Genomic DNA, 27,089 nt, shown 5'->3' with positions numbered 1-27,089 from the left:
CACAAACTAAAGCTACTTTATTACCGTTAAATGTAATATAATATGGACTCACTACTGGACTCATTACTGGGCAAAATTCACTGGAAGCCCTCACCAGACTTTACAGATTGAAATGTACTTATGTTATTCTAGGCAGTTGATCAGTTAAAGAGTGTAGACATGAGTGGGCTTTGTTAAATCAGCTGCCAAGAATAACTTAGGAACTGGTGAAGCTAGAAGGTCTAATGATGCTGGAGAGAGAATGAAGAGGTCTTTTAGTGAATGTTGCCCAATGACACATACAACACATTTTTCTAGATTCAATAACTCTCAAGGCAATAAGCTCACAAACCCTGCAGAGACAGTCCCCATGAAATATATTATGAAAAGGTAACAATGCTGTTGTTATCAGCAAGCTATTGCTTGAATTAGAACATAATAGAAATGTGGAAACAGTGGGAAAAAACATGGGACTATGAGATTGAATATAACGCATTAATTAGAAAGCACAACAAATTGCAAATAGTGTAAAAGGTTTGTGTGTGTGGAGGTTTTCCAGTCAAGGAGACAGGTTAATTTCATTACATATTTTGCGCCTTTTCCTGTAATAATTTAACATCTTGGATTGTCCAATTTCCACAGGAATTGGAAGTACATTTAGCAGACTTTTACAAGCCAGTCAGCTGTCCAGAAGCGTTTTTTTTTTCTGCTGCACTTTCCCAAATTGGGGTTTGCTGTGTTTTAACATGATATCAGACGCAAAAAGCTTGAGATATTGCACATCTAATTTGCAAATCTTACCCGCATCCTATGGTGCATTGGTAACAATGTATACAGGGTAATTCTGGGGTAGAAGAGGTGGTGGAAATACTTGCCTAGATGTGCTAATTACTCATGCAATAATTCCATTGCTATTACTTACGTATATATATATATATATATATATATATATATATATATATATGCATACAGTATCCCACAAAAGTAAGTACACCCATCACATTTATGTAAATATTTTATTATATCTTTTCATGTGACAACACTGAAGAAATTACACTTTGCTGCAATGTAAAGTAGTGAGTGTACAGCCTGTATAACAGTTTGCTGTTCCCTCAAAATAATTCAACACACAGCCATTAATGTCTAAACCATTGGCAACAAAAGTGAGTACATTCCTAAGTGGAAATGTCCAAATTGAGCCCAATTAGCCATTTTCCCTCTGCTGGGTTATGTGAATTGTTAGTGTTGCAAGGTCTCAGGTGTGTTAAATTTGGTGTTATCGCTCTCACACTTTCTCATACTGGTCACTGGAAGTTCAACATGGCACCTCATGGCAAAGAACTCTCTGAGGATCTAAAAAAAAAGAATTGTACAGTTGCTCTACATAAAGATGGCCTAGGCTATAACAAGATTGCCAAGACCCTGAAACTGAGCTGCAGCACGGTGGGCAAGACCATACAGCGGTTTCACAGGACAGGTTCCACTCAGAACAGGCCTTGCCAGTGTCGACCAAAGATGCTCAGCGTCATATCCAGAGGTTGCTCAGCGTCATATCCAGAGGTTGTCTTTGGGAAATAGACGTATGAGTGCTGCCAGCATTGCTGCAGAGGTTGAAGGGGTGGGGGGTCAGCCTGTCAGTGCTCAGAACATATGCCACACACTGCATCAAATTGGTCTGCATGGCTGTCGTCCCAGAAGGAAGCCTCTTCTAAAGATGATGCACAAGAAAGCCCGCAAACAGTTTGCTGAAGACAAGCAGACTAAGGACATGGATTACTGGAACCATGTCCTGTGGTCCAATGAGACCAAGATAAACTTATTTGGTTCAGATGGTGCCAAGCGTGTGTGGCGACAACCAGGTTAGGAGTACAAAGACAAGTGTGTTTTGTCTACAGTCAAGCACGGCGGTGGGAGTGTCATGGTCTGGGCCTGCATGAGTGCTGCCAGCACTGGGGAGCTACAGTTCATTGAGGGGATCATGAATGGGACGACCCCAAACACACCTCCAAGACAACCACTGCCTTGTTAAAGAAGCTGAGGGTAAAGGTGATGGACTGGCCAAGCATGTCTCCAGACCTAAACCCTATTGAGCATCTGTGGGGCATTTCAGCGGAAGGTGGGGGAGCGCAAGGTCTTTAACATCCACGAGCTCTGTGATGTCATCATGGAGGAGTGGAAGAGGACTCCAGTGGCAACCTGTGAAGCTCTGGCGAACTCCAAGCCTGGGAGGGTTAAGGTAGTGCTAGAAAATAATGGTGGCCACACAAAATATTGACAGTATTTCCAATATTTCTACTTAGGGATGTACTCACTTTTGTTGCCAACTCTTTAGACATTAATGGCTGTGTGTTGAGTTATTTTGAGGGGACAGCAAATTTACATTGTTATACAGGCTGTACACTCAGTACTTTACATTGTAGCAAAGTGTCATTTCTTCAGTGTTGTCACATGAAAGGATATAATAAAATATTTATGAAAGTGTACTCACTTTTGTGAGATACTATATATATATATATATATATATATATATATATATATATATTCAATTTGTTGTTTTTAATGACCATCCATATTTTTTTTGTCTCCTTATTAAGATATAAACAGAAAATACAGGAAATATGTACACAAAATATAAAAAAAACCCCAAAATTAAATTGCTTCTTCAGGCAAAGTCAGTATTTAGTGTGACCTCCCTGCACAGAGAGTACATCTTGAACTCTTTGGGGAGACTGTCCTGAAGTTTTCTGAAGTAATCTTCTGGTATATTATACCAGTCTTCACTCAGCACTTCCCAGAATTTTTCTTTTCATCTAGGTTGTCTTTTATTACTTTCTCTGTCCAGGTGATCCTATATTGTCTCTATAATATTCAGGTCTGGACTCTGTGGAGGCCAATCCATGACTGTCAGTGTTTAATCAGCTGTTTTTCTCTCCAAATATGATTTCACTGCATTAGCCGTGTTCTTGGTATTGTTATTATGCTGAAAAATAAAACCGTTCCCAATCAGGCACTTTCCAGAAGGAATGGCATGATGCAATTTGGACAATATCGCCAACAACACTGGCAAAAACGCAGCACCAAACCAGGACAGGCCCTCCACCATGTTTCACTGAAGGCCACAAGCACTCATTCTTCCATCTTTCTCCAACTCTTCTTTTCACATATTGTCGACAATTAGACCCAAAAATTCAAACTTGGATCCGTCTCTCCAAATGACTCTTTTCCACTGATCTACATTTAAATTTTTCTGAACTTTAGCATATCTTAGCCTTTTCACCCTGTTCCCCTTCTGAAAAAGTGGTTTCTTGTCTGCTACCCTTCCACAAGGACCATTCCTGATTAAGCTTCTTACTGTAGAAGGAGTAACTTGGCATCCCAATGAAGCAGCCAGATGCTGAGTTCTTGTTCGAATTTTTCACGGTCTCTTAAAGAAGAAACTCTAAGAAACAGCTTGAAATGTAATACTCTGGGGCCTATTTAAGAATGTGCGAGTGGATATGAATGTGCATTTATCATTGCACCAGCAGTTCTTGTGCACTGCTGGTGCAATACTGCCCCCTGCAGATTTGCGGCCAATCGGCTGCTAGCAGGGGGTGTCAGAGCAGGCAGACAGGTTATGGAGCAGTGGTCTTTAAACCGCTGCTTCATAACTTGTGTTTCTGGAGAGCCTGAAGGCTCGCCAGAAACACAGAGCATCCTAGCGTTTGTACAAACTCTAGGATTGACTATTGAAACAAAGAAAGGGGACTTTCATTCATGAAGTATAAGATACTTCATGTAGAACGCTCCTTTATTTGTTTCAATCGATCACCGTTCTTAGCTGCTACGGCAGCCCACGGCTAAAAAATATTTTTTCTAAGAGGTGACGTTTTCACCTCTTAGCCAATAGCCGTGCGGTAAATCCGGCTTGGTGCCTATGGGAGCCAGATTTACTGCATGGCTATTGGCAAAGAGGTGAAAACGTCACCTCTTAGCAAAACAATTTTTTAGCCGTGGACTGCTGTAGCAGCTAAGAACGGCGATCGATTGAAACAAATAAAGGAAGTATCTAATACTTCATGAATGAAAGTCCCTTTTATTTGTTTCAATAGTCAATTCTAGCATTTGTACAATGCTAGGATTGACTTTCACTTTAAGTATCCAGTTTTTTTTTGCAGATTTCCCTTTGAGAGTGACCTTGCTGATGCAAAAGTATGATTTTAAGTCTGTCAAATTATGTGATCTTTGCCATTGTTGAATGGAATGATGTGATTAAAAGTTGGTCTTATTAGCAAGTTTCCAATGATTTAAACTCATACCACATCTGTATGTAATGCTCAAGCCTGCCTTGCACAAACCTGGTGTAATAGACCTTTTTCAAAGCAGTCATTTTGACATGAAATAGTAGGACAAATACAGGTGTTAGCAATTACATTAATTAGGGTTCCATGCTATTTAGGTTCACGAGTGCCAGGTTTCTGCTATTGCTCAAGTGTAAGGGGAGGTCACACTAAATACTTACCACTTTAGCCTATAGAAGCTGTTTTTTCAGATTTTTTTTTCCATTTTTCAATACTGCATACAAATATCTTGTATTTTCTGTTTGTATTCTAATAAAGAGACTATAAAACAATTATATATGGTCATTATACCATTGCTAAAACAACAAATCTATTGGTGACCTAAGACTTTTGCACAGTACTGTGTGTATATATATATATATATATATATATATATATATATATATATATATATATATATATATATATATATATACATACATACATACATACATACATACATACACACACACACATTTCTACAGTGGTTTATGCTGATCTATTCCAATCTATTTTTTTCACAAATAAAAGTAAAATACAGTTTATTAAAAAAAAAGCTCAAATCACATTTTAAAGGGATATGAAATAAAATTGATAAAGCATGACATTTTAAACAACTTTATCATTTACTTCTATTATCAAATTTTCTTTGCTTTCTTGGTATCTTCTGTTGAAAAGCAAGGATGTAAGGTTAGAAACCAGCCCATATCTGGAGCACTATTTGGCAGATGTATTGCAAGAGCACTAGATGACAGTGCTATGTCCTGCCATGTAGTGCTCCAGATGCCTACCTAGGTATCTCTTCAACAATGATTACCATGGAAACAAAGAAAATTTGATAATAAAAGTAAATTGGAAACTTTTTGTAATATTGTATGTTCTGTCTGAATCACAACATATTTTTTTGTGTGTTTCATATCCCTTTAAACTATGAAAAATGGGGGCGGAGCCTAGCAGAGCCAGGGAATGGACGTCTAACAGACTAGCTCTGTGCAGTAACATGTACTAAGATGGTACAAAGCCAAAAGGAGAGCTCACTTCTCGGCTAGAGAGAGGCAACCCAGCCAGCTAAGTAACTAGATGACCTCAAGCTCACTCCGGGAGGAAAATAACGCTGCTACACTGAACCCGGTCGCCATTCTGCAGAGCCATGTGCACAGCAGACTGAAAATCAGCGACACTTCGAACAGAAGGTAACGGGGGACAGCCTATCCTTAGCCTACTAGCTAAATAAGGGGAACAAGAATGAGTAACTAGGACACAAAGCGGACTGGACATTGCCAGACAACAACGGCTTCAATATACCTCAGAATGGCAGCTCCTAAGCTACGACCAGAATAAACACTCCCCAATACGTAACACATAATCCATCAGTTAACCACAGGGTATGTGGCTCAGCAGAATCTAATAGCATATGGCTCCGAAATCTATTATGTTTCAAGGCAGCATGTTTGTGAAAGATTAAGGGGTCTCTTTTGATACAAGGGTCCAGAATATACATTTACTAACTATCTTAAAATAGGGGTAAACATACAAAATAGAAAAGGGCAGCAGATACATATAAGAAGATAACAGCATCAATAACGGTTGAATGTAAATATATCTATCATATATTTTACTGCTGAGAGATACCTACAGGAGGTGAAAGGGAGACAGCTTTAGCTAATCAAACAAAGTACCATTTTCATTACGCAATATTATCATTAAGAGAGTGAGAAGGAGACCGCAAAAAAATGGTGGGCAAAAAAAATCTGAAAAATACGCCACTGAATAAACAGTCAGCAGCAAATCTTTTTTTTAAATCCTCAAGAGCAGAGAAACTCCCAGGGGGGTACAGATACACAAGATGGAGAAGGGGACTCTGACACTGGGTCTCAGGAGCAAAATATAGAATCAACACCACTCACAAAGTCTGATTTAGCTAACTTGGTATCAAAACAAGATATCAACGCCAACTTTGAAAATTTATTAGAAAGGATGGAAATGATGCAGAACTCCGTTATGAACAGCCTATCCAACATCAAACAGGATGTTACGGATCTAGGCACAAGGGTGAATTCACTAGAGGAAAATAGTGACATTATAGTAGAGGAAGTCAATACGCTATCAAAACAAGTATTTTATCTTCCCAACAACAGGAAATCGAAGACATGCATGATAAAATGGAAGACTTGGAAAATTGCAGTCGACTGAAGGGGGTCCCAGAGACAGTAACTACACCAGAGCTAGCAGAATATCTACTGCGTCTCTTTCACAGCATCACGGGGAGACCTGAAGAAGAGAAATTTCAAATTGAAAGGGCGCACCGGGCCCTCAGGCCTAAACCCAAAGGAAATGACCCCCCAAGAGAAAATAATAATTAAAATGCTGAGATATCAAAAGAGAGAGGAGATACTAGCAGCATCACAAAAAAACAGACGTTTAAGTTTTAGGGAAACATCATTCAGTTCTATCAGGACCTCTGCCTGAGGACGCTACAGAGGAGAAGCGCACTACGACCGCTCACATTGCTTCTGAGAAAGAATCAAATTCTATATAGCTGGGGCTTTCCCTTCTCACTCAATATTCTGTTTGAAAATAAAACCCTGTCTCTCAGGGATCCTCAAGAGATTCCAGATATATGCCAAAGATTATAGATTGATCCAACGGCCCTCTTACAAGACCCAGACCCCTCAGATGCCCCACCACAGCAGAGAAAGTCGCTCCAAAAGGAATGGACCAGAGTTCCAAAGAAGAAACAAAAGACATGAGCCATGAGGAGAAAAGCCAAGCTTACAGGAATAAAAATCAAGAATCTTCTTCCTTTTCCCATTGAAAATGGACGCACGCCTGGTTAACAGCTCAAGTCTTCAAGAAAGGAGATCTGCTCTGGGACGAGAACGTACAGCAGATAAGTATTACTCCCATACACCCTTGAGGTTTCCTGAGACCACAAAACTATCTTTGCAGTGTGGCCCAATTTGCCAACTAGAAGAAATGGTTAATGAGCTGTTGTGCTGGTTTGCCTACAGTGATTGACATTAACTGTTCTGGACACTGTGCAGGCACAGGAACTCTTGACCCCTGAGTTCTATTGTTAGAGTTAAAATTTGTTTGAAAAAAGTATAATAAATGCATATTAGGATAAAATATTATACGCTAGCTGAGGCCCTCTGTAAAGCAACCCATGCTAGCAGATAGTTATTAAACTTTAGAAGTTACATAAATGTTATCTACTACCAACCTTAGTTATAAGACCATTGTATAGTTGCAACATTACTGCACACCTGCTTAGGATTCTTTCACGTCACAGTACAGCGGAAAGCATTATTTCCAGGTTTAATTCTTATTTATTACTGGGTTTTTTTTATGTAAATTATTTTAATTATTATTGTGTTATAACATTGTCATATGCATATTTAGATTATGATTCCTGTTCTCTTCATATACACGCATCATTGAGTCATAGAGAAAGGATGAGGAGTTGTCAGTATTGCCTAGTTTTGCTGTTCCATCTATGTGGGTACACTGCAAATGGGGGTGGAGATTATCTCTATGCATTAAACATAACTAATACACAATGACACCGAAACTTCGGATCATTTCACACATTGTCAGAGGCCTAAACTCTGATGTTAAGAGAAAAGTTGCTATAACACAATATACGGAAATGAAGGCCAACATTCTCTTTTTACAAGAAACTAATTTCCCTAACAACCAGATCCCTAGATATTGGTCCCGATATTTCACCCAACATTATTATGCAACTCTAAAATAAGACTCTCCCCAGATATCACAGGACTTAAAGTGAAGGACACCGAATACAAACTAACCCTCTGCAGATGACATCCTCTTGACAGTTACCAAGCTGCTCATTTCGTTGCCAAATCTGTACTCTATACTAGACATATTTTCCCAAATTTCGGGGTATAAGATCAACCTAGATAAATGCGAGGTTATGCCAGTAGCCTTATCACAAATCACAAAAAAACACATTGAATTAAAATTTAAACATCGACCTTCGCTGGACAAAGCACTCTTTAAAATATTTAGGTGTCAACTTGACACCCCAGTTAGATTACCTACATATATATAACTACACTCCACTGATAAAAATCATTAGGCAAGATATATCAAATTGGAAAAAACATTCATTTTCATGGTATGGAAGACTTTCAGCAGTCAAAATGAATGACTTTCCTCGCCTCCTCTATCTATTCAGGACATTACCACTCAAGACACTACAGACAATAGAATTAACTACGCTGCAAGCAGAACTAATAGCCTTCATCAGAGGTGGAAAATCCCCTAGAATCTCGTCTAAAATACTCACACGGCACAGACAGCTAGGAGAGGTGGGCATACCAAACTTGGTGGACTATTACAGGGCTTCCAGAGTCTCCCAAACAACTCTTCTAGGAAGACAATCCAAAGAAATACTATGGACCACTCTAGAATAAAATATAGAAAACATAAAGTATCAAGATAATTTACTATGGCATAAGGGAACACATAGAAAAAATACCTATATTTCCCCTATCACAGAGGCAAGACAACAGGATTTACTTTTAATATGGAAAAATGAGGGTTTGTTGCCAACATACTCGTTACAGACTCCGATTAGATTGCTACTCACAGAAGAAGCTCATAGCACAATAGACAAATGGGCAAATAAAGCCCTATACAGGGTAGCAGACTTGGTGACCAATCACAAAATAATCACATTCTCACAACTACAAGATTACACTGGTATTTATATCTCCAACTATCGACATCCTTCAATAAACACATAAAAGGAACACATCGACATCCTAAAACCACAATAGAGAGAATATATGACTCACCAGACAGACCACATAAATCAATCTCTAAGTTGTATATAGATATACAGACCACCCCTAGCAACTTCAAGAATAATTTCATTATTGGGAGTGGGTGGGAGTAAGACATAGAGAGGAGCTTTGACTCGGAGGAGTCGAACAATATACTTAGTTCCTTATTCAGAGGCCTTCTAAGTGCAGACCTAAGGGAAAACGCGATAAAAACAGCATTCCGTTGGTATCTTACACCCACGAAGACATCACACATCTCAAAAACAGGTAGCAAGTTGTGTTACAGGGGGTGTGGTAGAGAAGGGTCTTACAAACATATGTGGTGAGAGTGTGAGGAGGTTGGAAGAATCTGGCAATCTTTATCACTTCTTATTAGCAAACTGCTAGAGGAAAATTTCCATCTTACGATAGCACAGGCTCTTTTACATGAACATATAGAGAAGTTCAACAACGCTATAAATACATTCAGTAGGATACTCTGTACGATTACCAGAACCTGTATAGCAAAGTATTGGAAGACGGGAGGTCCCTCATGGGTAGAGGTCAGAAATAAGATCAATATCACATATACACTTTATGAATCAGCATCCTGGATCTTAGATAAAAGGGAGATGTTCAACAAAATATGGTTTTACTGGATGTTGAATAGTCATAAAGTGTAATACCACATAGATACGCAGTTTCAGTCTTTATGCTTTTCAGATTCTTGAAAATAGATGACCACTCATAATGACGTTATAGATACTCTCCGATACACTTGAAAGTATATAAGATACATTTTCAAAGGGAGGGAATAATGACGAAAGACACAATACAATTGTTTATGTTTATATTTTTCTTTCTTTTTTTTATCTTTTACTTTTCATTTTTATTGTTCTTGTTTTAATGATCAGTTATGTTGCCTTTTTTATATTGAACCTATGCATATGTAAAACTCTGTAAAACTCAATAAAAACATTTAAACATAAACTATGAAACATTTACATAATTAAAATATAATAATAACAATATTCATTTATGACTGAGCATTTAAATGTGGTAAAAATGTTAGTAAAATGACATAACGTTATATAAAATTGTTAGTTGTGCTCTTCTTGAATATATAATGGCCTGGATTCCAGTGAGTGGACACTAAAAAACAAACCAACTGTATAGCAGCTTGAGTGTTTTTTATATTTTTTCTAAGGCAATTCCTTCAATAAAAACAGGAACTAAAACAAATATATATGCACACACCACTCTCCAGACAGGCTTTTTGTGTCTTAGTAAAGTATCAAACATAAAAATACCTTGTTAAGTCTGCATTTGTGACTGGATACCATTTATAAGATTTACAATACACCACTAGTAAAACATTTCAGAGAATTAGTAAGAAATGTCTCAGAACTGCTTCCTTTTTCACAAGTACCTTACTAAAATGAGTTATTCTTTATTTTACTTGTAGTACAAATCAGTGTGGATGATGGAGCAAATGGAGGTAAGTATATACCACCAATAGCAGTGCTACACAAACATTATTTTATTGTTTATTAATTATTTGTAATTCTTAAAACTCATGTAATGCAGAAAAATAATGTTACAAAGTTTTTGATTTAGGAAAACAATGAAATCAAAATTACTCTTGAGATTATTGCTGGTTGAGGACCAATTTGTATCAGCAAAGCTATTTTTCTGTTCTCTTGGTATCTTTATTCAAATAACCGGAGTGTACGCTTAGGAGCTGGCCCATTTTCTGTTCAGCGCCCTGGGTAGTGCTCACTGATTGGTGGCTATCCAGTCCTGGAATCTGAAAAATCACTTGGAAGACTTCACAAACCTAATCTTGCCAAAATATTTCCCTAATTTACAGTTTGTTATCTTTTCATTTCTCATGAAGCCAAACAACTAAGATTTTGTTAATACAATGACAGTGGCAAGCTGTGACATCTGCAGACTTAAGTTCAGATTGGCTTCTCTAAATAAGGGAAGTGGAACAGCAAACAGTTGCAGCAATCAAAGCTTTAATCTGTTCTAATAAGGTTGAGACTCTCCTATTATATTAATCTCTTCGAAGACAGCAGAAAAATTTTGTAATTACAAGGTATTTACTGTCCCTTTAAATAGTCTCAGTCCTTTTATTTTTAAAGGGATATAAGACTGCTGTATACAACTTCAACATCATGGTTACTACTCACTCCTGTACCTGTAGCTCTCTTTTAACATATTCCCTTGTTTTAACCTATTACAAGTGCAGGTTAGCGAATCTCCACATCTACACAAGTGGCAGCATCATCTTTGAGTTTAAGTATTCTGAAAGACTATAACAGAAGCAGTGCATAATCACAGATCAGTCACATTGTTGTCTTTCTGACATGTTGTTTCATGAACTTCAGTTAAGCTTTCACCATACAAAGAGGGAACTTTACATTTATGCAGTGGCTGTGGCTGTATTGCTCTTTATTATTCCCAACTATTTTTTTTTATATTTGTTATGTATTTTACCCCTACTTCAGCTTTCCCAAATGTATTAAAACCCTGTCTAACGTATGTCACAGTACCACAATACCACACAACTCCTATACACTGTGCCCATTAAAATGACCTCCCCATACAAAATATCTCTTGCAATTAAAGTATTCTCCTACAGAAATTCCATGTGCAACTACCTCTAGCACCTAAAAGAATGTATCTTGCACTGCAAGACACCCTTTAAAAAAGCTAGCAGGTCCCTACATTTTCGCCCATTAATGCAGTTTCCAGTGATGTCCACCTTCAGTTTATTCTGGTAACAACAATTCCATTTACATACAGGTCTCTTCCTTGCTATAGGTCTGGGCCTGGTTAGTTTCCCTACTTATTATTAATCATTTTAAAATAACCTTAACAATCAACCACTAGGATCAAATTGAGAGGAAAGCCAACACAATCTGTCAGTAATATGTCCTGAAGCTTAATAAAAGATGAGCGTGAAATTTTACAGCAGGAATTGAACCTATTTGTGAGCTACATGGGACCATTTACATGCTGTCAGGAATATTGCCCTGGAGATAGGTAAAAGGTGAGCCTGACATTTTATAGCAGAGATTGCACCTGGTTCTCCTGGTTTACTGTTAACACAACTTTAATAAATAAAGTTGGCAAATTAGACTGAAACAAAAGCTTCTAGGACTAGCAGAGACAGGTGTTAATGGAATTGGCACAGAAGGGTCGGGACTGTTTCAGACGGGTATGGTCAAGGTTGGTGCAGATGGGTACAGCTGGGGCAGATGAGTACTGTTGGAAATAGTGTCAACTGGAGCTGTTGATGCAGACAGGAACTGTTAGAGATGGTGAAGACAGGTATTGCTCTGAAAGGCAGCAGGATTAACTAGATCAAACAGTCCATGGTCAAATACCATCAGAGATAGCTGGGACTAAATTGGCATTCACAAGAGCTTGGTCAGGAACAGGTGAAAGGTCATCAACAACCAGGGGGCAGAGGTAAAATGCGTATTTTAAAATACAAGTCTGAAAACAAACCAGAGTCCAGCAACAGAGAGACAAATAGGCAGGTTCAGGAACAAGAGCTGTTGCAAGGTATAGTGAATAACTATGCCATGGAACTGAGCTTAAGGGCAAGGTGATCTTTTAAAGGGAATTCATTTCTTAACAACAAACACCTATGAGAAAAGATGTGCCTAGGACAGCAGATGAATCAAGAAGCTATACCATCAACATAGTTCTCCCCAACAGCAAGGGCTTCCAAGTATCTCACAGATAGAACACTGGTCTAAGATCCTGGCAAGGCCGTTTCTAGGGAAGGACCAACAGGGCAGCTGTCAGGGTGCCAGGAATCAGACTGAGACGAGAAGTGCAAAAATAATCACACCTTTATTAATAGCAAAAAAATAATAAAAAGTCCACAAGTCAAATAACAAGCCAGGAATCAAAACCAGAGCTGGTAGTCAGACGAGCCGAGTCAGGAACCAAAGCGAATAGTCAGACGAGCGAGTAGTCAGACAAGCCGGAATCAGGAACAAGGAGAACAGCAGAGTCAGGAACAAGCCAGGGATCAGGAACCAGGAATGACGTCAGACAGCCAGGTAATACACAGGAGCTCTCACAAACAGGTCTGAGACAACGCAAGGACAAAACATACTGAACAGAGGCCCTTTAAATGATAAGTGATGACATCACAATTCTGAGACTGCATCCTGTCTCACACGGATGATGTACACCAGTCTGGCCATAAAAGAAAGTGCAGGAAATGAGCAGCATCACACAGTATGCACCAGAGTCAGCAAGAGAGGTGAGTAAAATGGCTGCCAGCAGCACATGGCAAACAAAGCAGGGAAAAACCCCTGACAGCAGCTGCCCCTAAGTGCATGGGACCCTTACTAACAGAGCTGGTGTGTTGAAAGATACAAAAACATTTTGTTTATTTGCCAATGCTGTGTGCTGTTTAACTTGGGCTTCTGTTTAAATGTACTTGAACTCTAGAAAAGTGGAAGTCTACTGCGCTGGAGGGGCAGTACTAGTGATGAAATCAAGGCTGTGTACTTTTTCTAAGAGCTGCAGCTCACTCAGTGTCTCCTCCCCTCTCCCTCCTAAATCTACAAGCTGCGAGTAAGGTATGACATAGTCTGCTCCCTCCTCTATTGCTGAAGTCAAAGCAGGGAGAGTTTTCCCCCCTCGCCACAGCAGGAGCAGCTGTGTCCTCCTCTCTCTTGGCACTGACATTCCAAGTGTTGTGGGTGGAGGGCAGGCTGGCTGTCTCGTCTGCAGACTGAGAAGTTCAGTGCAGGCTTTCTGAGGAAGGAGGGAATGTGTCACTGCTGGCATCAAGGAGCACTAGATGCATGTGTGGCCAGCCCTGCTTACTGTCCAATCCCTTCCATAAAATGTCAGGCTCATCTTTTACCAAGCTTCAGGGCATATTCCTGACACAGTGGTGAATCATTGAATCAATCAATCAATCAATCAATCAATCAGTAAAATGGGATTGCTCAATTCTGACATTGAATCTCATCTTAAGACTTAACATTATCAATCCTTAAAATCCCAAGGCAAAATTAAATAAATAAAATAAGGTGTTCTGGTAGCCAGAGTGTTTTCACAGTAGGCTTTCAATAAACATATTTACAAACATGCTCTAATTGATTAGCCAATTATTTATGCTGTAAATGTCCTCTTTTACAGTAGAAAATGAGGGTTTTGAAGAGGATGATGAAAACCTTCCTCCAAAACGAAGGGATAAAAACTGGAGAGTGCCAGATTTAAAGCCTTGGTTGGCAGAAACAAACTCAGATGAGGAGACAAAAAATGAAAATGAAACAGAAGAGAATGAAGAAGGTAGTCCATCTGGCAGGAGAGGAAGGAGAGGCAAAAAAGGACTTGGAGCAGCCAAGAAAAAAGCGAATACAAAGAAGGATAAGAAGAAAATCGATGCTGATGGGTAACTTCAAAGTTTAGAATTTTAGTCATCATATTAGATATTTTTCTTGCCTAAATGAAGCCAGCTGGCACCGCCTTGTAACCTCCCTAGTCAGAGCAAGGATTTATTCCCTGTGTGTTAGCCACACACACATATTACCCTCCTTGTTGGCAAGTAACAGACATAAAGCAAAACTATAACAACATTGTGCCTGCATTATCATTGTTATCCTGTTGACTGCCAGCAACACATACGGAGCTTTGATTTAATTTAACTGCACCAGTAACACACTCAAATGATTTTACATCTTTGACTGCCAGTGACTCTCACTGAAAAATAATGGAAAGGCTTTGTGCCTGCAACACACACAGATTAGTGGTTAAACCCACTTCCAGTAACACAAGCGAAGCATAATTTAATCTTCATTTTATCAGTAACACACATCAGCTATCTTACTCCCTTAGCTGGCAGTAACACACACGTAGTAATAATTTCAATTTTTAATGTCATTAACACACAGAGCTACATTTAACCCCCTACTTTTCTTAGTTGGCAGTATTAGACATAAGGGAGGCTACTTTCAGGCTTAAAGGACCAGTCAACACAGTAGATTTGCATAATCAACAAATGCAAGATAACAAGACAATGCAATAGCACTTAGTCTGAACTTCAAATGAGTAGCAGATTTTTTTTCTGACAATTTTAAAAGTTATGTCTTTTTCCACTCCCCCTGTACCATGTGACATCCATCAGCCAATCACAAATGCATACACGTACCATGTGACAGCCATAAGCCAATCACAAATGCATACATGCTTATTTTGTGAATTCTTGCACATGCTCAGTAGGAGCAGGTGACTCAAAAAGTTTAAATATAAAAAGACTGCGCACATTTTGTTAATGGAAGTAAATGTGGAAAGTTGTTTAAAATTGCATGCTCTATCTGAATAATGAAAGTTTAATTTTGACTTGATTGTCCCTTTAAAGTAATATTCTTCTAATTGATAAAATGTTGGAAAAAACCCTTAAAACAAAGGCTGCAGATGTAAGGACACCTGTGTACTTGTATTTATAAAATTGAAATCTGCCTTTGCATGTTATTTCCATACTAGACTGTTTACATTTGAACCACGTCTTCTATGCATTAACTGCTAATGTGTAACAGCTTTTGATGCCACATATACTTAAAAAAGATTTTGCAGCCCCCTTTATATCTCCTATAGTTTTTAAAGTGAAGCTCAATTTAGACACACAGCTTATGATCTCCCTCACCTTAAAGGGAAACCCACATTTTTTCTTTCATGATTCAGATGGAGAATACCATTTTAAATAATTTTTCAATTTACTTTTACTATTATTTAATTTGCTTCCTTCTCTTGTTATCATTTGCTAAAAGGTTTATCTAGGCAAGCTCAGGAGCAGCAGAGAACCTAGGTTCTAGCTGTTGATTGGTAGCTGCATATATATGTATATAGATTGTGATTGGCTCACCCATGTGTTCAGTTAGAAACAATAAGTGCATTGCTGCTCCTTGAACAAATTATACCAAGATAATGAAACAGATTAGATAATAGAAGTAAATTAGAAAGTTGTTTAAAATTGCATTCTCTATCTGAATCATGAAATACTTTGTTTGGGTTTCATGTCCCTTTAAGATTAAACTGCTTGCTGCTGATTCCTTGTTTGATTCAGTCGTGGAGAGGGAAAGGGAGGAGCTATCACTAGGCATGGCTACTGCACTAGCAAGGCGAACAAGTAGTTGAATGTACTAATAGAGTGACAGAACAGTTAAAGGGGTTCATCACTCAAGGCTGGATAGGCCTAGTTACACATAATAATTGGTGAACTTTTTATCAGAGAGGCACCCTTGTGCAATACAACAGTTTGTACATCATTAAAGGGAAATTATACCCAAAGTTGAAGCATTTGAAAGTTACGCTGCATAGCTGTAAAAAGCTGAATAGAAAATATAATCTGAACATCTCTATTTAAAAAAGGAAGATATTTTACCCCACTGTAAAGAGACTTTAAATAGCCAATCAGGATGCTAGTCCCAGGACTTGCAAGGGAGTGTGCCTTTGGCATGTGCAGGCACAGGCATGTTATGTTCCTATTCAGCTTAAGGAAGTTTGCTATGAAATCTCTCAAGATTTCAGGGAAATCTCATGAGATCACAGCAAAGCAATGCTGCTGATTGACTATTTTTTTTTTTTTTTCTTAACTTGCAGCTGGATAGCTGCTGAGGTATAACTGTTCAAAGAGCACTTACTCTGGTGAGCTGAAGAAATTTTGAGGTAAAATATCTCCCCTTTTTACAATGAGATGTTCAGGTTATATTTTTATGACTGATTTTTAATGTTATGCTGCAACTAAAGTGATTTATCAAATGGGTATTATGTTGATTTAAAGCAAACTTTCATGTTATAAATTGTATGTATTGCATCAGCTATGTACAGTGCATACAATTTTATTATATTACATACTAGGAACAACAGAAAAAGGGTCAGAACAGTAACATTACATACATGTAAATATATCATACAGTAATAGATAATAGATAAGGACATTAATGGTTTATAATATTGTATACAGTACCTGTCATGAAATTGAAATCTTTTGATAATACTGTATATTTGATTCCTTTACTATATAAGTAACATGTGATGCATATTTTTTTACTTTCATTACAATTATAAATAATTGTTACTAATGATCATAATAAATTTAACAATCTGAAAAAGTGCAAACATCTGTATCTTTATTTTGTCAGTATTTATCAATATGACTAGGGAAACTATTATTATCTGCAGAGGCATATCTAGAAACCTCAGGGCCCCCAGTGCAAGAATCCATGACGCCCCCCCCACACACACACACACACAAACCAAAAAAAGGCATGATTTTTATATATTCACTTTTTTTGTAAAACAAAGGAAAAGAGGGAGTAGAAAAGGAGATAAGGAAGGGAGTAGAACATAGGGAGGGGGGGAAGAAGAATGGGAGAGAGGGGGAAGAAGGAAGAAGAAAGGGAGGAGAAGAAAGGGAGAGAGAGAGGGGGAGTACAAATGGAGAGAGATGAGAGAGAGAGAGAGAGAGAGAGAGAGAGAGAGAGAGAGAGAGAAAGAGGGGGAGTACAAAAGGGAGAGCAAAAGGGAGAGAAGGGGAGAACAAAGTGAGAGAGTGAGGGGGGTACAAAGGGAGAGAGAGAGGGGAAGTACAAGGGGAGAGAGAGGGGGAAGTACAAGGGGAGAGAGAGGGGGAGTACAAGGGGAGAGAGAGAGGGCGAGTACAAGGGGAGAGAGAGGGGGAGTACAAGGGGAGAAAGAGAGGGGGAGTACAAGGGGAGAAAGAGAGGGGGAGTACAAGGGGATAGAGAGGGGGAGTACAAGGGGAGAGAGAGAGGGGGAGTGCAAGGGGAGAGAGAGAGGAAGTACAAGGGGAGAGAGAGGGGGGAGTACAAGGGGAGAGAGAGGGGGGAGTACAAGGGGAGAGAGAGGGGAAGTACAAGGGGAGAGAGAGGGGGGAGTACAAGGGGAGAGAGAGGGGGAGTACACGGGGAGAGAGAGGGGGAGTACAAGGGGAGAGAGAGAGAGGAAGTACAAGGGGAGAGAGAGGGGGGAGTACAAGGGGGGAGAGAGGGGGGAGTACAAGGGGAGAGAGAGGGGGAGTGCAAGGGGAGAGAGAGGGAGTGCAAGGGGAGAGAGAGGGGGGAGTACAAGGGGAGAGAGGGGGGGGAGTACAAGGGGAGAGAGAGAGGGGAAGTACAAGGGGAGAGACAGAGGGAGAGTAAAAGGGGAGAGAGAGGGGGGAGTACAAGGGGATAAAGAGAGGGGGAGTACAAGGGGAGAGATAGGGGGGAGTACAAGGAGAGAGAGAGAGGGGGAGTACAAGGGGAGAGAGAGGGGGAGTACAAGGGGAGAAAGAGAGGGGGAGTACAAGGGGATAGAGAGGGGGAGTACAAGGGGAGAGAGAGAGGGGGAGTGCAAGGGGAGAGAGAGAGGAAGTACAAGGGGAGAGAGAGGGGGAGTACAAGGGGAGAGAGAGGGGGGAGTACAAGGGGAGAGAGAGGGGGAGTACAAGGGGAGAAAGAGAGGGGGAGTACAAGGGGATAGAGAGGGGGAGTACAAGGGGAGAGAGAGAGGGGGAGTGCAAGGGGAGAGAGAGAGGAAGTACAAGGGGAGAGAGAGGGGGGAATACAAGGGGAGAGAGAGGGGGGAGTACAAGGGGAGAGAGAGGGGAAGTACAAGGGGAGAGAGAGGGGGGAGTACAAGGGGAGAGAGAGGGGGAGTACACGGGGAGAGAGAGGGGGAGTACAAGGGGAGAGAGAGAGAGGAAGTACAAGGGGAGAGAGAGGGGGAGAGATGAGAGAGAGAGAGAGAGAGAGAGAGAGAGAGAGAGAGAGAAAGAGGGGGAGTACAAAAGGGAGAGCAAAAGGGAGAGAAGGGGAGAACAAAGTGAGAGAGTGAGGGGGGTACAAAGGGAGAGAGAGAGGGGAAGTACAAGGGGAGAGAGAGGGGGAAGTACAAGGGGAGAGAGAGGGGGAGTACAAGGGGAGAGAGTGGGGGAATACAAGGGGAGAGAGAGAGGGCGAGTACAAGGGGAGAGAGAGGGGGAGTACAAGGGGAGAAAGAGAGGGGGAGTACAAGGGGAGAGAGAGAGGGGGAGTGCAAGGGGAGAGAGAGAGGAAGTACAAGGGGAGAGAGAGGGGGGAGTACAAGGGGAGAGAGAGGGGGGAGTACAAGGGGAGAGAGAGGGGAAGTACAAGGGGAGAGAGAGGGGGGAGTACAAGGGGAGAGAGAGGGGGAGTACACGGGGAGAGAGAGGGGGAGTACAAGGGGAGAGAGAGAGAGGAAGTACAAGGGGAGAGAGAGGGGGGAGTACAAGGGGGGAGAGAGGGGGGAGTACAAGGGGAGAGAGAGGGGGGAGTACAAGGGGAGAGAGAGGGGGAGTGCAAGGGGAGAGAGAGGGAGTGCAAGGGGAGAGAGAGGGGGGAGTACAAGGGGAGAGAGGGGGGGAGTACAAGGGGAGAGAGAGAGGGGAAGTACAAGGGGAGAGACAGAGGGGGAGTAAAAGGGGAGAGAGAGGGGGGAGTACAAGGGGATAGAGAGAGGGGGAGTACAAGGGGAGAGATAGGGGGGAGTACAAGGAGAGAGAGAGAGGGGGAGTACAAGGGGAGAGAGAGAGGGGGAGTACAACGGAGAGAGAGAGGGGGAGTACAAGGGGAGAGGGGGGAGTACAAGGGGAGAGAGGGGGAGTACAAGGGGATGGAGAGGGGGAGTACAAGGGGAGAGAGACGGGGAGTACAAGGGGAGAGAGAGGGGGGAGTATAATGGGAGAGAGAGGGGGAGTACAAGGGGAGAGAGCGAGAGGAAGTACAAATGGACAGAGATGAGAGAGAGAGAGAGAGAGAGAGAGAAAGAAAGAGGGGAAGTACAAAAGGGAGAGCAAAAGGGAGAAAAGGGGAGAACAAAGTGAGAGAGTGAGGGGAAGTACAAGGGGAGAGAGAGGGGGAAGTACAAGGGGAGAGAGAGGGGGAGTACAAGGGGGGAGAGAGAGGGGGAGTACAGCGAGAGAGGAGGAGTACAAGGGGAGAGAGAAGGGGGAGTACAAGGGGAGAGAGAAGGGGGAGTACACAGGGAGAGAGAGAGGGGGAGTACAAGAGGAGAGAGAGGGGGAGTACAAGAGGAGAGAGAGAGGGGAAGTACAAGGGGAGAGAGAGAGGTGAAGTACAAGGGGAGAGACAGAGGGGGAGTACAAGGGGAGAGAGAGAGATGAAGTACAAGGGGAGAGACAGAGGGGGAGTATAAGGGGGGATAGAGAGGGAAGTACAAGGGGAGAGAGAGAGGGAGTACAGAGAGAGAGAGGGGGGAGTAAAGAGAGGGAGTAAATAGAGAGAGAGAGGGGGAAGAACAAGGAGTGAGAGGGGGAGTACAAGGGGAGAGAGAGAGAGGTGAAGTACAAGGGGAGAGACAGAGGGGGAGTACAAGGGGAGAGACAGAGGGGGAGTATAAGGGGGGAGAGAGAGAGAGAGAGAGAGAGAGAGGGGGAAGTTCAAGGGGAGAGAGAGGGGGAGTACAGAGAGAGAGAGGGGGGAGTAAAGAGACGCAGTGGGAGTAAATCGAGAGAGAGAGGGGGAAGAACAAGGAGAGAGAGAGAGGGGGAGTACAAGGGGAGAGAGAGAGAGGGGGAGTACATGGGGAGAGAGAGGGGGAGAGTATGTGGAGAGAGAGAGAGAGAGAGAGAGAGGGGAGTACAAGGGGAGAGAGAGGGGAAGTACAAGGGGAGAGAGAGGGGGAGTAGAGAGAGAGAGGGGGAAGTAAAGAGAGAGGGGGAGTACAAGGGGAGAGAGAGGGAGGAGTACAAGGGGAGAGAGAGAGGGGAAGTACAAGGGGAGAAAGTGGGAGTACAGAGAGAGAGGGGGGAGTAAAGAGAGATAAAAGGTGCTGATGTTTTTCATATGCTTGACATACCTCCTGGATAAAAGTGGTTAATAACTTTAGATTATTTTTTTTTAAAAAGTAATGTTTCCAAAAGTTGTGAATGTCTCATTGCTGAAATAATCATTTGATATGTAAACCAAATGCACCTTAACAGTTACCATTATTTCTCCAGTGCTGGCATTCATTGAATTAGAGCATTTTGAAGGCTAAGAGAAAAACTAAATAGTATCCGCATCATCAGCATGGTTTCTGTTTGGAGGAGTTTACAACTGGATTCGGTATTGGGCAATTACTATTAGAAATAAGATGCAATGTTGTGACCACAGTAGTTCCGCCCCTGATTATAAGATTCTTGGTTATCATTTGAGTACACATTCATACAATAGATCATTGTAGATAATCAGTGACATATTTAGAATGAGTGCTGTACTAGACACTAACATATCTGCCACCACATTCTCATTTTGTCATATGTGCCTTCTCATATCTAAGCATGTACTTAGTAATTTAGATTAATGGCTAACCTCTTCCAGGCAGCCACAATACGCTCAGATTGAGCATAGGGCATACAGGGCATTTGTCTAGTAGCCCTGATGCTTTAGCCCCACCCAGTGGCCAGCATTATTATTTATACATGATGCAGGACTGGCCCTTCTTACTACCTTGCTGTGCCTGTGAGCCAGGTGAGGGCTACTCTCACCCTGCTCAGGTGCCTGTTATTTTTAGTTAGTTTGCAACTCATGCTAATGAGCAATAAGCATTTATTCTTGATTTATGTTTGTACTCTTTACATGTTTTAAAAATAGGTCCAGAATCTAAGCGATATTTTAGATGGACTTTAATTGATCACTTCTAATAAAGATGTGCTGTAACTTACCTTTTAATCTAGCCGTAGCAATCTAATTCCTGCACTCCAGCCACCCACTTCAAAACTCATATTTTTTGTGAGCTAACGGTTTGAACTGTTCTGCCATCATTGAATTAGCCGTGCAGCACTTTTTTGTAGCTAGTGTACCTATTGGAGAACAGTTCAAACCCGTTAGCTCACATCTTTCTTAGATGTAATCAATTAAAGTCCCTGTAAAATATTGCTAAGATTTCAGACCTGATTTTAAAACATGTAAAGTTTACTATAACTTTAAATCTGAACTTAAAGGGACAGTCAAGTCCAAAAAGAACTTTAATTTTTGAAATAGGGCATGTAATTTTAAACAACTTTCCAATTTACGTTTATCACCAATTTTGCTTTGTTCTCTGGGTATTTTTAGTTGAAAGCTAAACCTAGGAGGTTCATATGCTAATTTCTTAGACCTTGAAGGCCGCCTCTAATCTAAATACATTTTGATAGTTTTTCACCATTAGAGGGCATTAGTTCACGTGTTTCATATAGATAACATTGAGCTCATGCACGTGAATTTACCATGGAGACAGCTCTGATTGGCTAAAATGCAAGTCTGTCAAAAGAACTGAAATAAGGGGGCACTCTGCTGAGGCTTAGATACAAGGTAATTACAGAGGTAAAACGTGTATAATTATAACTGTGTTGGTTATGCAAATCTGGGGAATTGGTAATTAAGGGATTATCTATATTTTAAAACAACAAAAATTCTGGTGTTGACTGTCACTTTAAAGGGACATGAAACTTAATGTTTTCTTTCATGATTCAAAAAGCATGCAATTTTAAACAACTTTCCAATTTGCTTCTATTATTTAATTTGCTTCCTTCTCTTACTGAAAGGTTTATCTAGGTAAGCTCAGAAGCAGCAAAGAACTTAGGTTCTAGCTGCTGATTGGTGGCTGCATAGATATACCAATTGTCATTGGCTCACCCATGTGTTCAGTTAGAAACCAGTAGTGCATTGCTGCTCCTTTAACAAATGATACCAAGATAATGAAGCAAATATGATAATAAAAGTAAACTGGAAAGTTGTTTATAATTGTACATATTACCTAAATCATGAAATAAAGCTTTAAGGGCTAGATTACAATTGGCTCGCTAACGTTTGCTCGTGAGTGATATAAGAATATTGTGGGCACATTTATAAAAGTAAACTCGTTCACTTGAGTGCAATCAAATTTAACGTATCAGGTTAGCGCGACTGAAGACCTCACATAAAGGGTTACGGCTAAAATAAAAGTTTCACTAAACACAACACAAATACGTTAAAATAAACTGTTAAACTAATATAAATACTATGTCATAAAAAGTAGACATATAAATATTAATACATTTTTTTTAATAAGGGTTCAAAGGTATATGGTATATGGCCACTGCAAAGGGCTATTTTCTATATCTTTACAGACATATATATGCATATAAACACATAAATACATATGTATACATATATAAACACATATATATAATTGCATCGGAGCCCTCAGCAGGTAAGTAGATGAAAACATGTTAAAACATATTTATGCAATATTCATATTTAATAAAGTGTTATATTATGTATTTACTGTAAATATTTCACATTCCAATGTTCTGCACATAGCAAGTATTTCTAAATAGATTATCCTATATATATCTGTATATATATATATATATATATATATAATGTAGCAAAGTTCAGTATCTGCACTCTCACCAACTCTCCACAACTGCCAGGGTGCTCTCAGGAGTATGTAGTAGGAAAATGATTCAAAGCACTCTCTGGACTTCTGATAATAAAGGCAAATTTTATTGTGATAGTGACATTTCGGGACCAAACCTGTCCCTTCTTCTAACAGTCAAACAATGCAAAAACCAAACTTAAATAGGCCATTCAGACCCTCCCCTGTATTGCTACCAATCACAGGTAAGCGTGTGCAAAAGTGAAGACCACACCAAAATAAGGTGTGGAAAAGTGATTGTGTACAATGTGCAATTATGAAGGTGTAAAAACATATATAAAACTAAAATCTCATATTAGTGTAATCATCATATATATTTTTAAGTGAGCTTTGATCATAATAGTTAAATTATAAGAACAATTAATGCAATTTTTCAAAATGCATATCAAGGATTCACCCCTCCTTTAGAGTGCACCAAATGGATTCTACCACTATTCAAAGGAACCACCCCTATTCATTGATAGGTTCTAGTCCATAGTCATAATACTACTATATAATATAACTATCGTGGTCATCAAACCATTAAACACAGCTATTTCTTATTGCTGTAACTTCACAGCACCTCATATATGTGGTATTATTAAGCCACAGCACAAAACGATTATATAGACCGTGCGATCAAATCTCAACTAAATGCTATTGACACCGTAACATTTGTTGACACACCCCTCCTGCTCTCATAGGTTAAGTCTAAACAACACCTCTCAATTTCCATATGTGTTGGAAAAGAAATTAGCGTTAGCAACAAGATCCTTATTAGATTAAATGACAGAGATTTTGGGTGCGCATCTGCCTTGAGATGTTTCACACTCGCATGCTATAATTACAACAATGTACGCCGTGCGATCAGATCGCAACTGAGGTCTGCTGTCATCTGAAAACACACCCCTCCTGCTCTCATAGGTTAAGTCTAAACAACACCTCTCAATTTCCATATGTGCTGGAAAATAAATTAGCGTTAGCAACAAGATCCTTATTTGATTAAATGTCAGAGATTTTTGGTGCGCATCTGCCTTGAGATGTTTCACACTCGCATGCTATAATTACAACAATGTAAGCCGTGCGATCAGATCGCAACTGAGGTCAGCTGTCATCTGAAAACACACCCCTCCTGCTCTCATAGGTCAGAAGTAAACAGTGCCTCTCCACTTCCATACGTATTGGAAAATACACAAAAAACAAGCGCATTTATACACAATTTAGTTGCTGACACCTTAATAGTGCATCTCCCATAGGGTTATAGCAGTATAAGTCGTGTGATCAGATCGCCGCTGAAGGTAACTGTCATCCTGAAATATGTAAAATACACCCCTCATGTTGTCATCGATCACAAGTAACAACCGCTTCTCACCACAAGCGTAAGCTAGAAAGTAAATAGGCAAGGACAAACCTCTCTAGATCAACCCCTAGGGTATTATCTGAACCCAAATGCTAAGTGCTAACATGATATGCGCATATAAACACATAAATACATATGTATACATATATAAACACATATATATAATTGCATCGGAGCCCTCAGCAGGTAAGTAGATGAAAACATGTTAAAACATATTTATGCCATATTCATATTTAATAAAGTGTTATACTATGTATTTACTGTAAATATTTCACATTCCAATGTTCTGCACATAGCAAGTATTTCTAAATAGATTATCCTATATATATCTGTATATATATATATATATATATATATATATATATATATATATATCTACTGTATATGTAACCATGTATATAAATATATATATATATATATATATATATATATTTATATATACAATATATATATATATATATATATATATATATATATATATATACAGTATATATATATATATATATATATATATATATATATATATATATATATAGGTATAGACATATATTGTATCCAAAAAAACATCATATATATAAAGAAATATGTATTTACAAATAAATAGAACATATTCTTCTATGTGAAGAACATTGGAATATGAAATATTAATATTTTCATGTTGGGTTAATGCACATGAGAATATGCGTTCGTGTTTGCACGTGAGTTGGGTGTTAGCTTTTTTTTCCACTTTATTTGCTCCATTGATTTCTCTGGGGGATAGGTTATCTCGTGGGGGATATTGTAAGTTAAGCTTTTTTGCGTTTGCACTATTATTTATATATATATATATATATATATATATATATATATATATATATATATATATATATATATATATATCATGGATTTGTTAGAATACTTTAGTACACAATTTTTACACAAGTTTGGTATAAACTGAACATGCTTATTAAAATTTTAAACATTAAAAGTAAACAACTGGGAAAAATAAGTGCTTGAAAATTAACTTATTAAATGGCTTCCCAAAACATAGAAAAATGGCATAAATCCCTTTTAAACTGCACACTGATATAAAATAAATTTAAGTCACTACTGCAAATCTAGAGACTACACAATTTCTTTAATACTCCCAGTTAAATAGAAACACATTATAGTGCAGAAAGCATAACATTTCAGCATGTTCTCCTGTTAAACGGCTTCTGTTTTTTTTTTCATATATTGCTGCCACTTCACTAAAAACATGTTCACTTGGTACAATTTACAGATAAGGGTTAAAATTAATTTATATATATATATATATATATATATTTATATATATATATATATATATATATATACTGCCACTTGACAGGGAAAGAAAGGACATGCTGGAATATTTATTTACTTTAATTTTTAATATGCTCATTTATTTACTGGATTGCCAATACCTTCCCTGGTACTGAGTAGTAGACTATAACGGCTAGATTTAGAGTTTGGCGGCCAAAGGGGTGCGTTAGCTACGCGTGCTTTTTTTCCCCCGCACCTTTTAAATACCGCTGGTATTTAGAGTTCATAGAATGGCTGGGTTTTCAGTGCGTTAGGCTCCAAAAAGGGAGCGTAGAGCATAATTTAACGCCACTGCAACTCTAGATACCAGCAGTGCTTACGGACGCGGCCAGCTTCAAAAACGTGCTCGTGCACGATATCCCCATAGAAAACAATGGGGCTGTTTGAGCTGAGAAAAAACCTAACACCTGCAAAAAAGCAGCGTTCAGCTCCTAACGCAGCCCCATTGTTTTCTATGGGGAAACACTTCCTAAGTCTGCACCTAACACTCTAACATGTACCCCGAGTCTAAACACCCCTAACCTTACACTTATTAACCCCTATTCTGCCGCCCCCGCTATCGCTGACACCTGCATATTTTTTTTAACCCCTAGGGCATTTTTTTATTTTGGGGGGCTTTGTTATTTTTTTAGGGGGCTTAGAGTAGGTGTAATTAGTTTAAAATTGTTGTAATATTTTTCTAATGTTTGTAAATATTTTTTTATTTTTTGTAACTTAGTTCTTTTTTATTTTTTGTACTTTAGTTAGTTTATTTCATTGTATTTATTTGTAGGTATTTTATATAATTAATTTATTGATAGTGTAGTGTTAGGTTTAATTGTAGATAATTGTAGGTATTGTATTTAATTAATTTATTGATAGTGTAGTGTTAGG

General features: G+C 39.5%; 1 protein-coding gene across 1 annotated transcript in view; it reads left to right on the top strand.

The window, feature by feature from the left end:
* Nucleotides 1–14,250: 14,250 nt before the first annotated feature.
* The window catches only part of LOC128647194 (transmembrane channel-like protein 1), a 152,513-nt gene continuing 139,674 nt past the window's right edge, over nt 14,251–27,089 (top strand). Inside the window, exon 1 of the mRNA XM_053699976.1 lies at nt 14,251–14,522. Within this exon, the coding sequence (XP_053555951.1) occupies nt 14,251–14,522 (272 nt within the window). The remainder of the gene's footprint in view (nt 14,523–27,089) is intronic.

Source organism: Bombina bombina, chromosome 2, assembly GCF_027579735.1.
Source record: "Bombina bombina isolate aBomBom1 chromosome 2, aBomBom1.pri, whole genome shotgun sequence".
Lineage (NCBI taxonomy): Eukaryota > Metazoa > Chordata > Amphibia > Anura > Bombinatoridae > Bombina > Bombina bombina.
The sequence above is the reverse complement of the archived record's forward strand: the minus strand, read 5'-3'. Positions and strand labels throughout refer to the sequence as shown.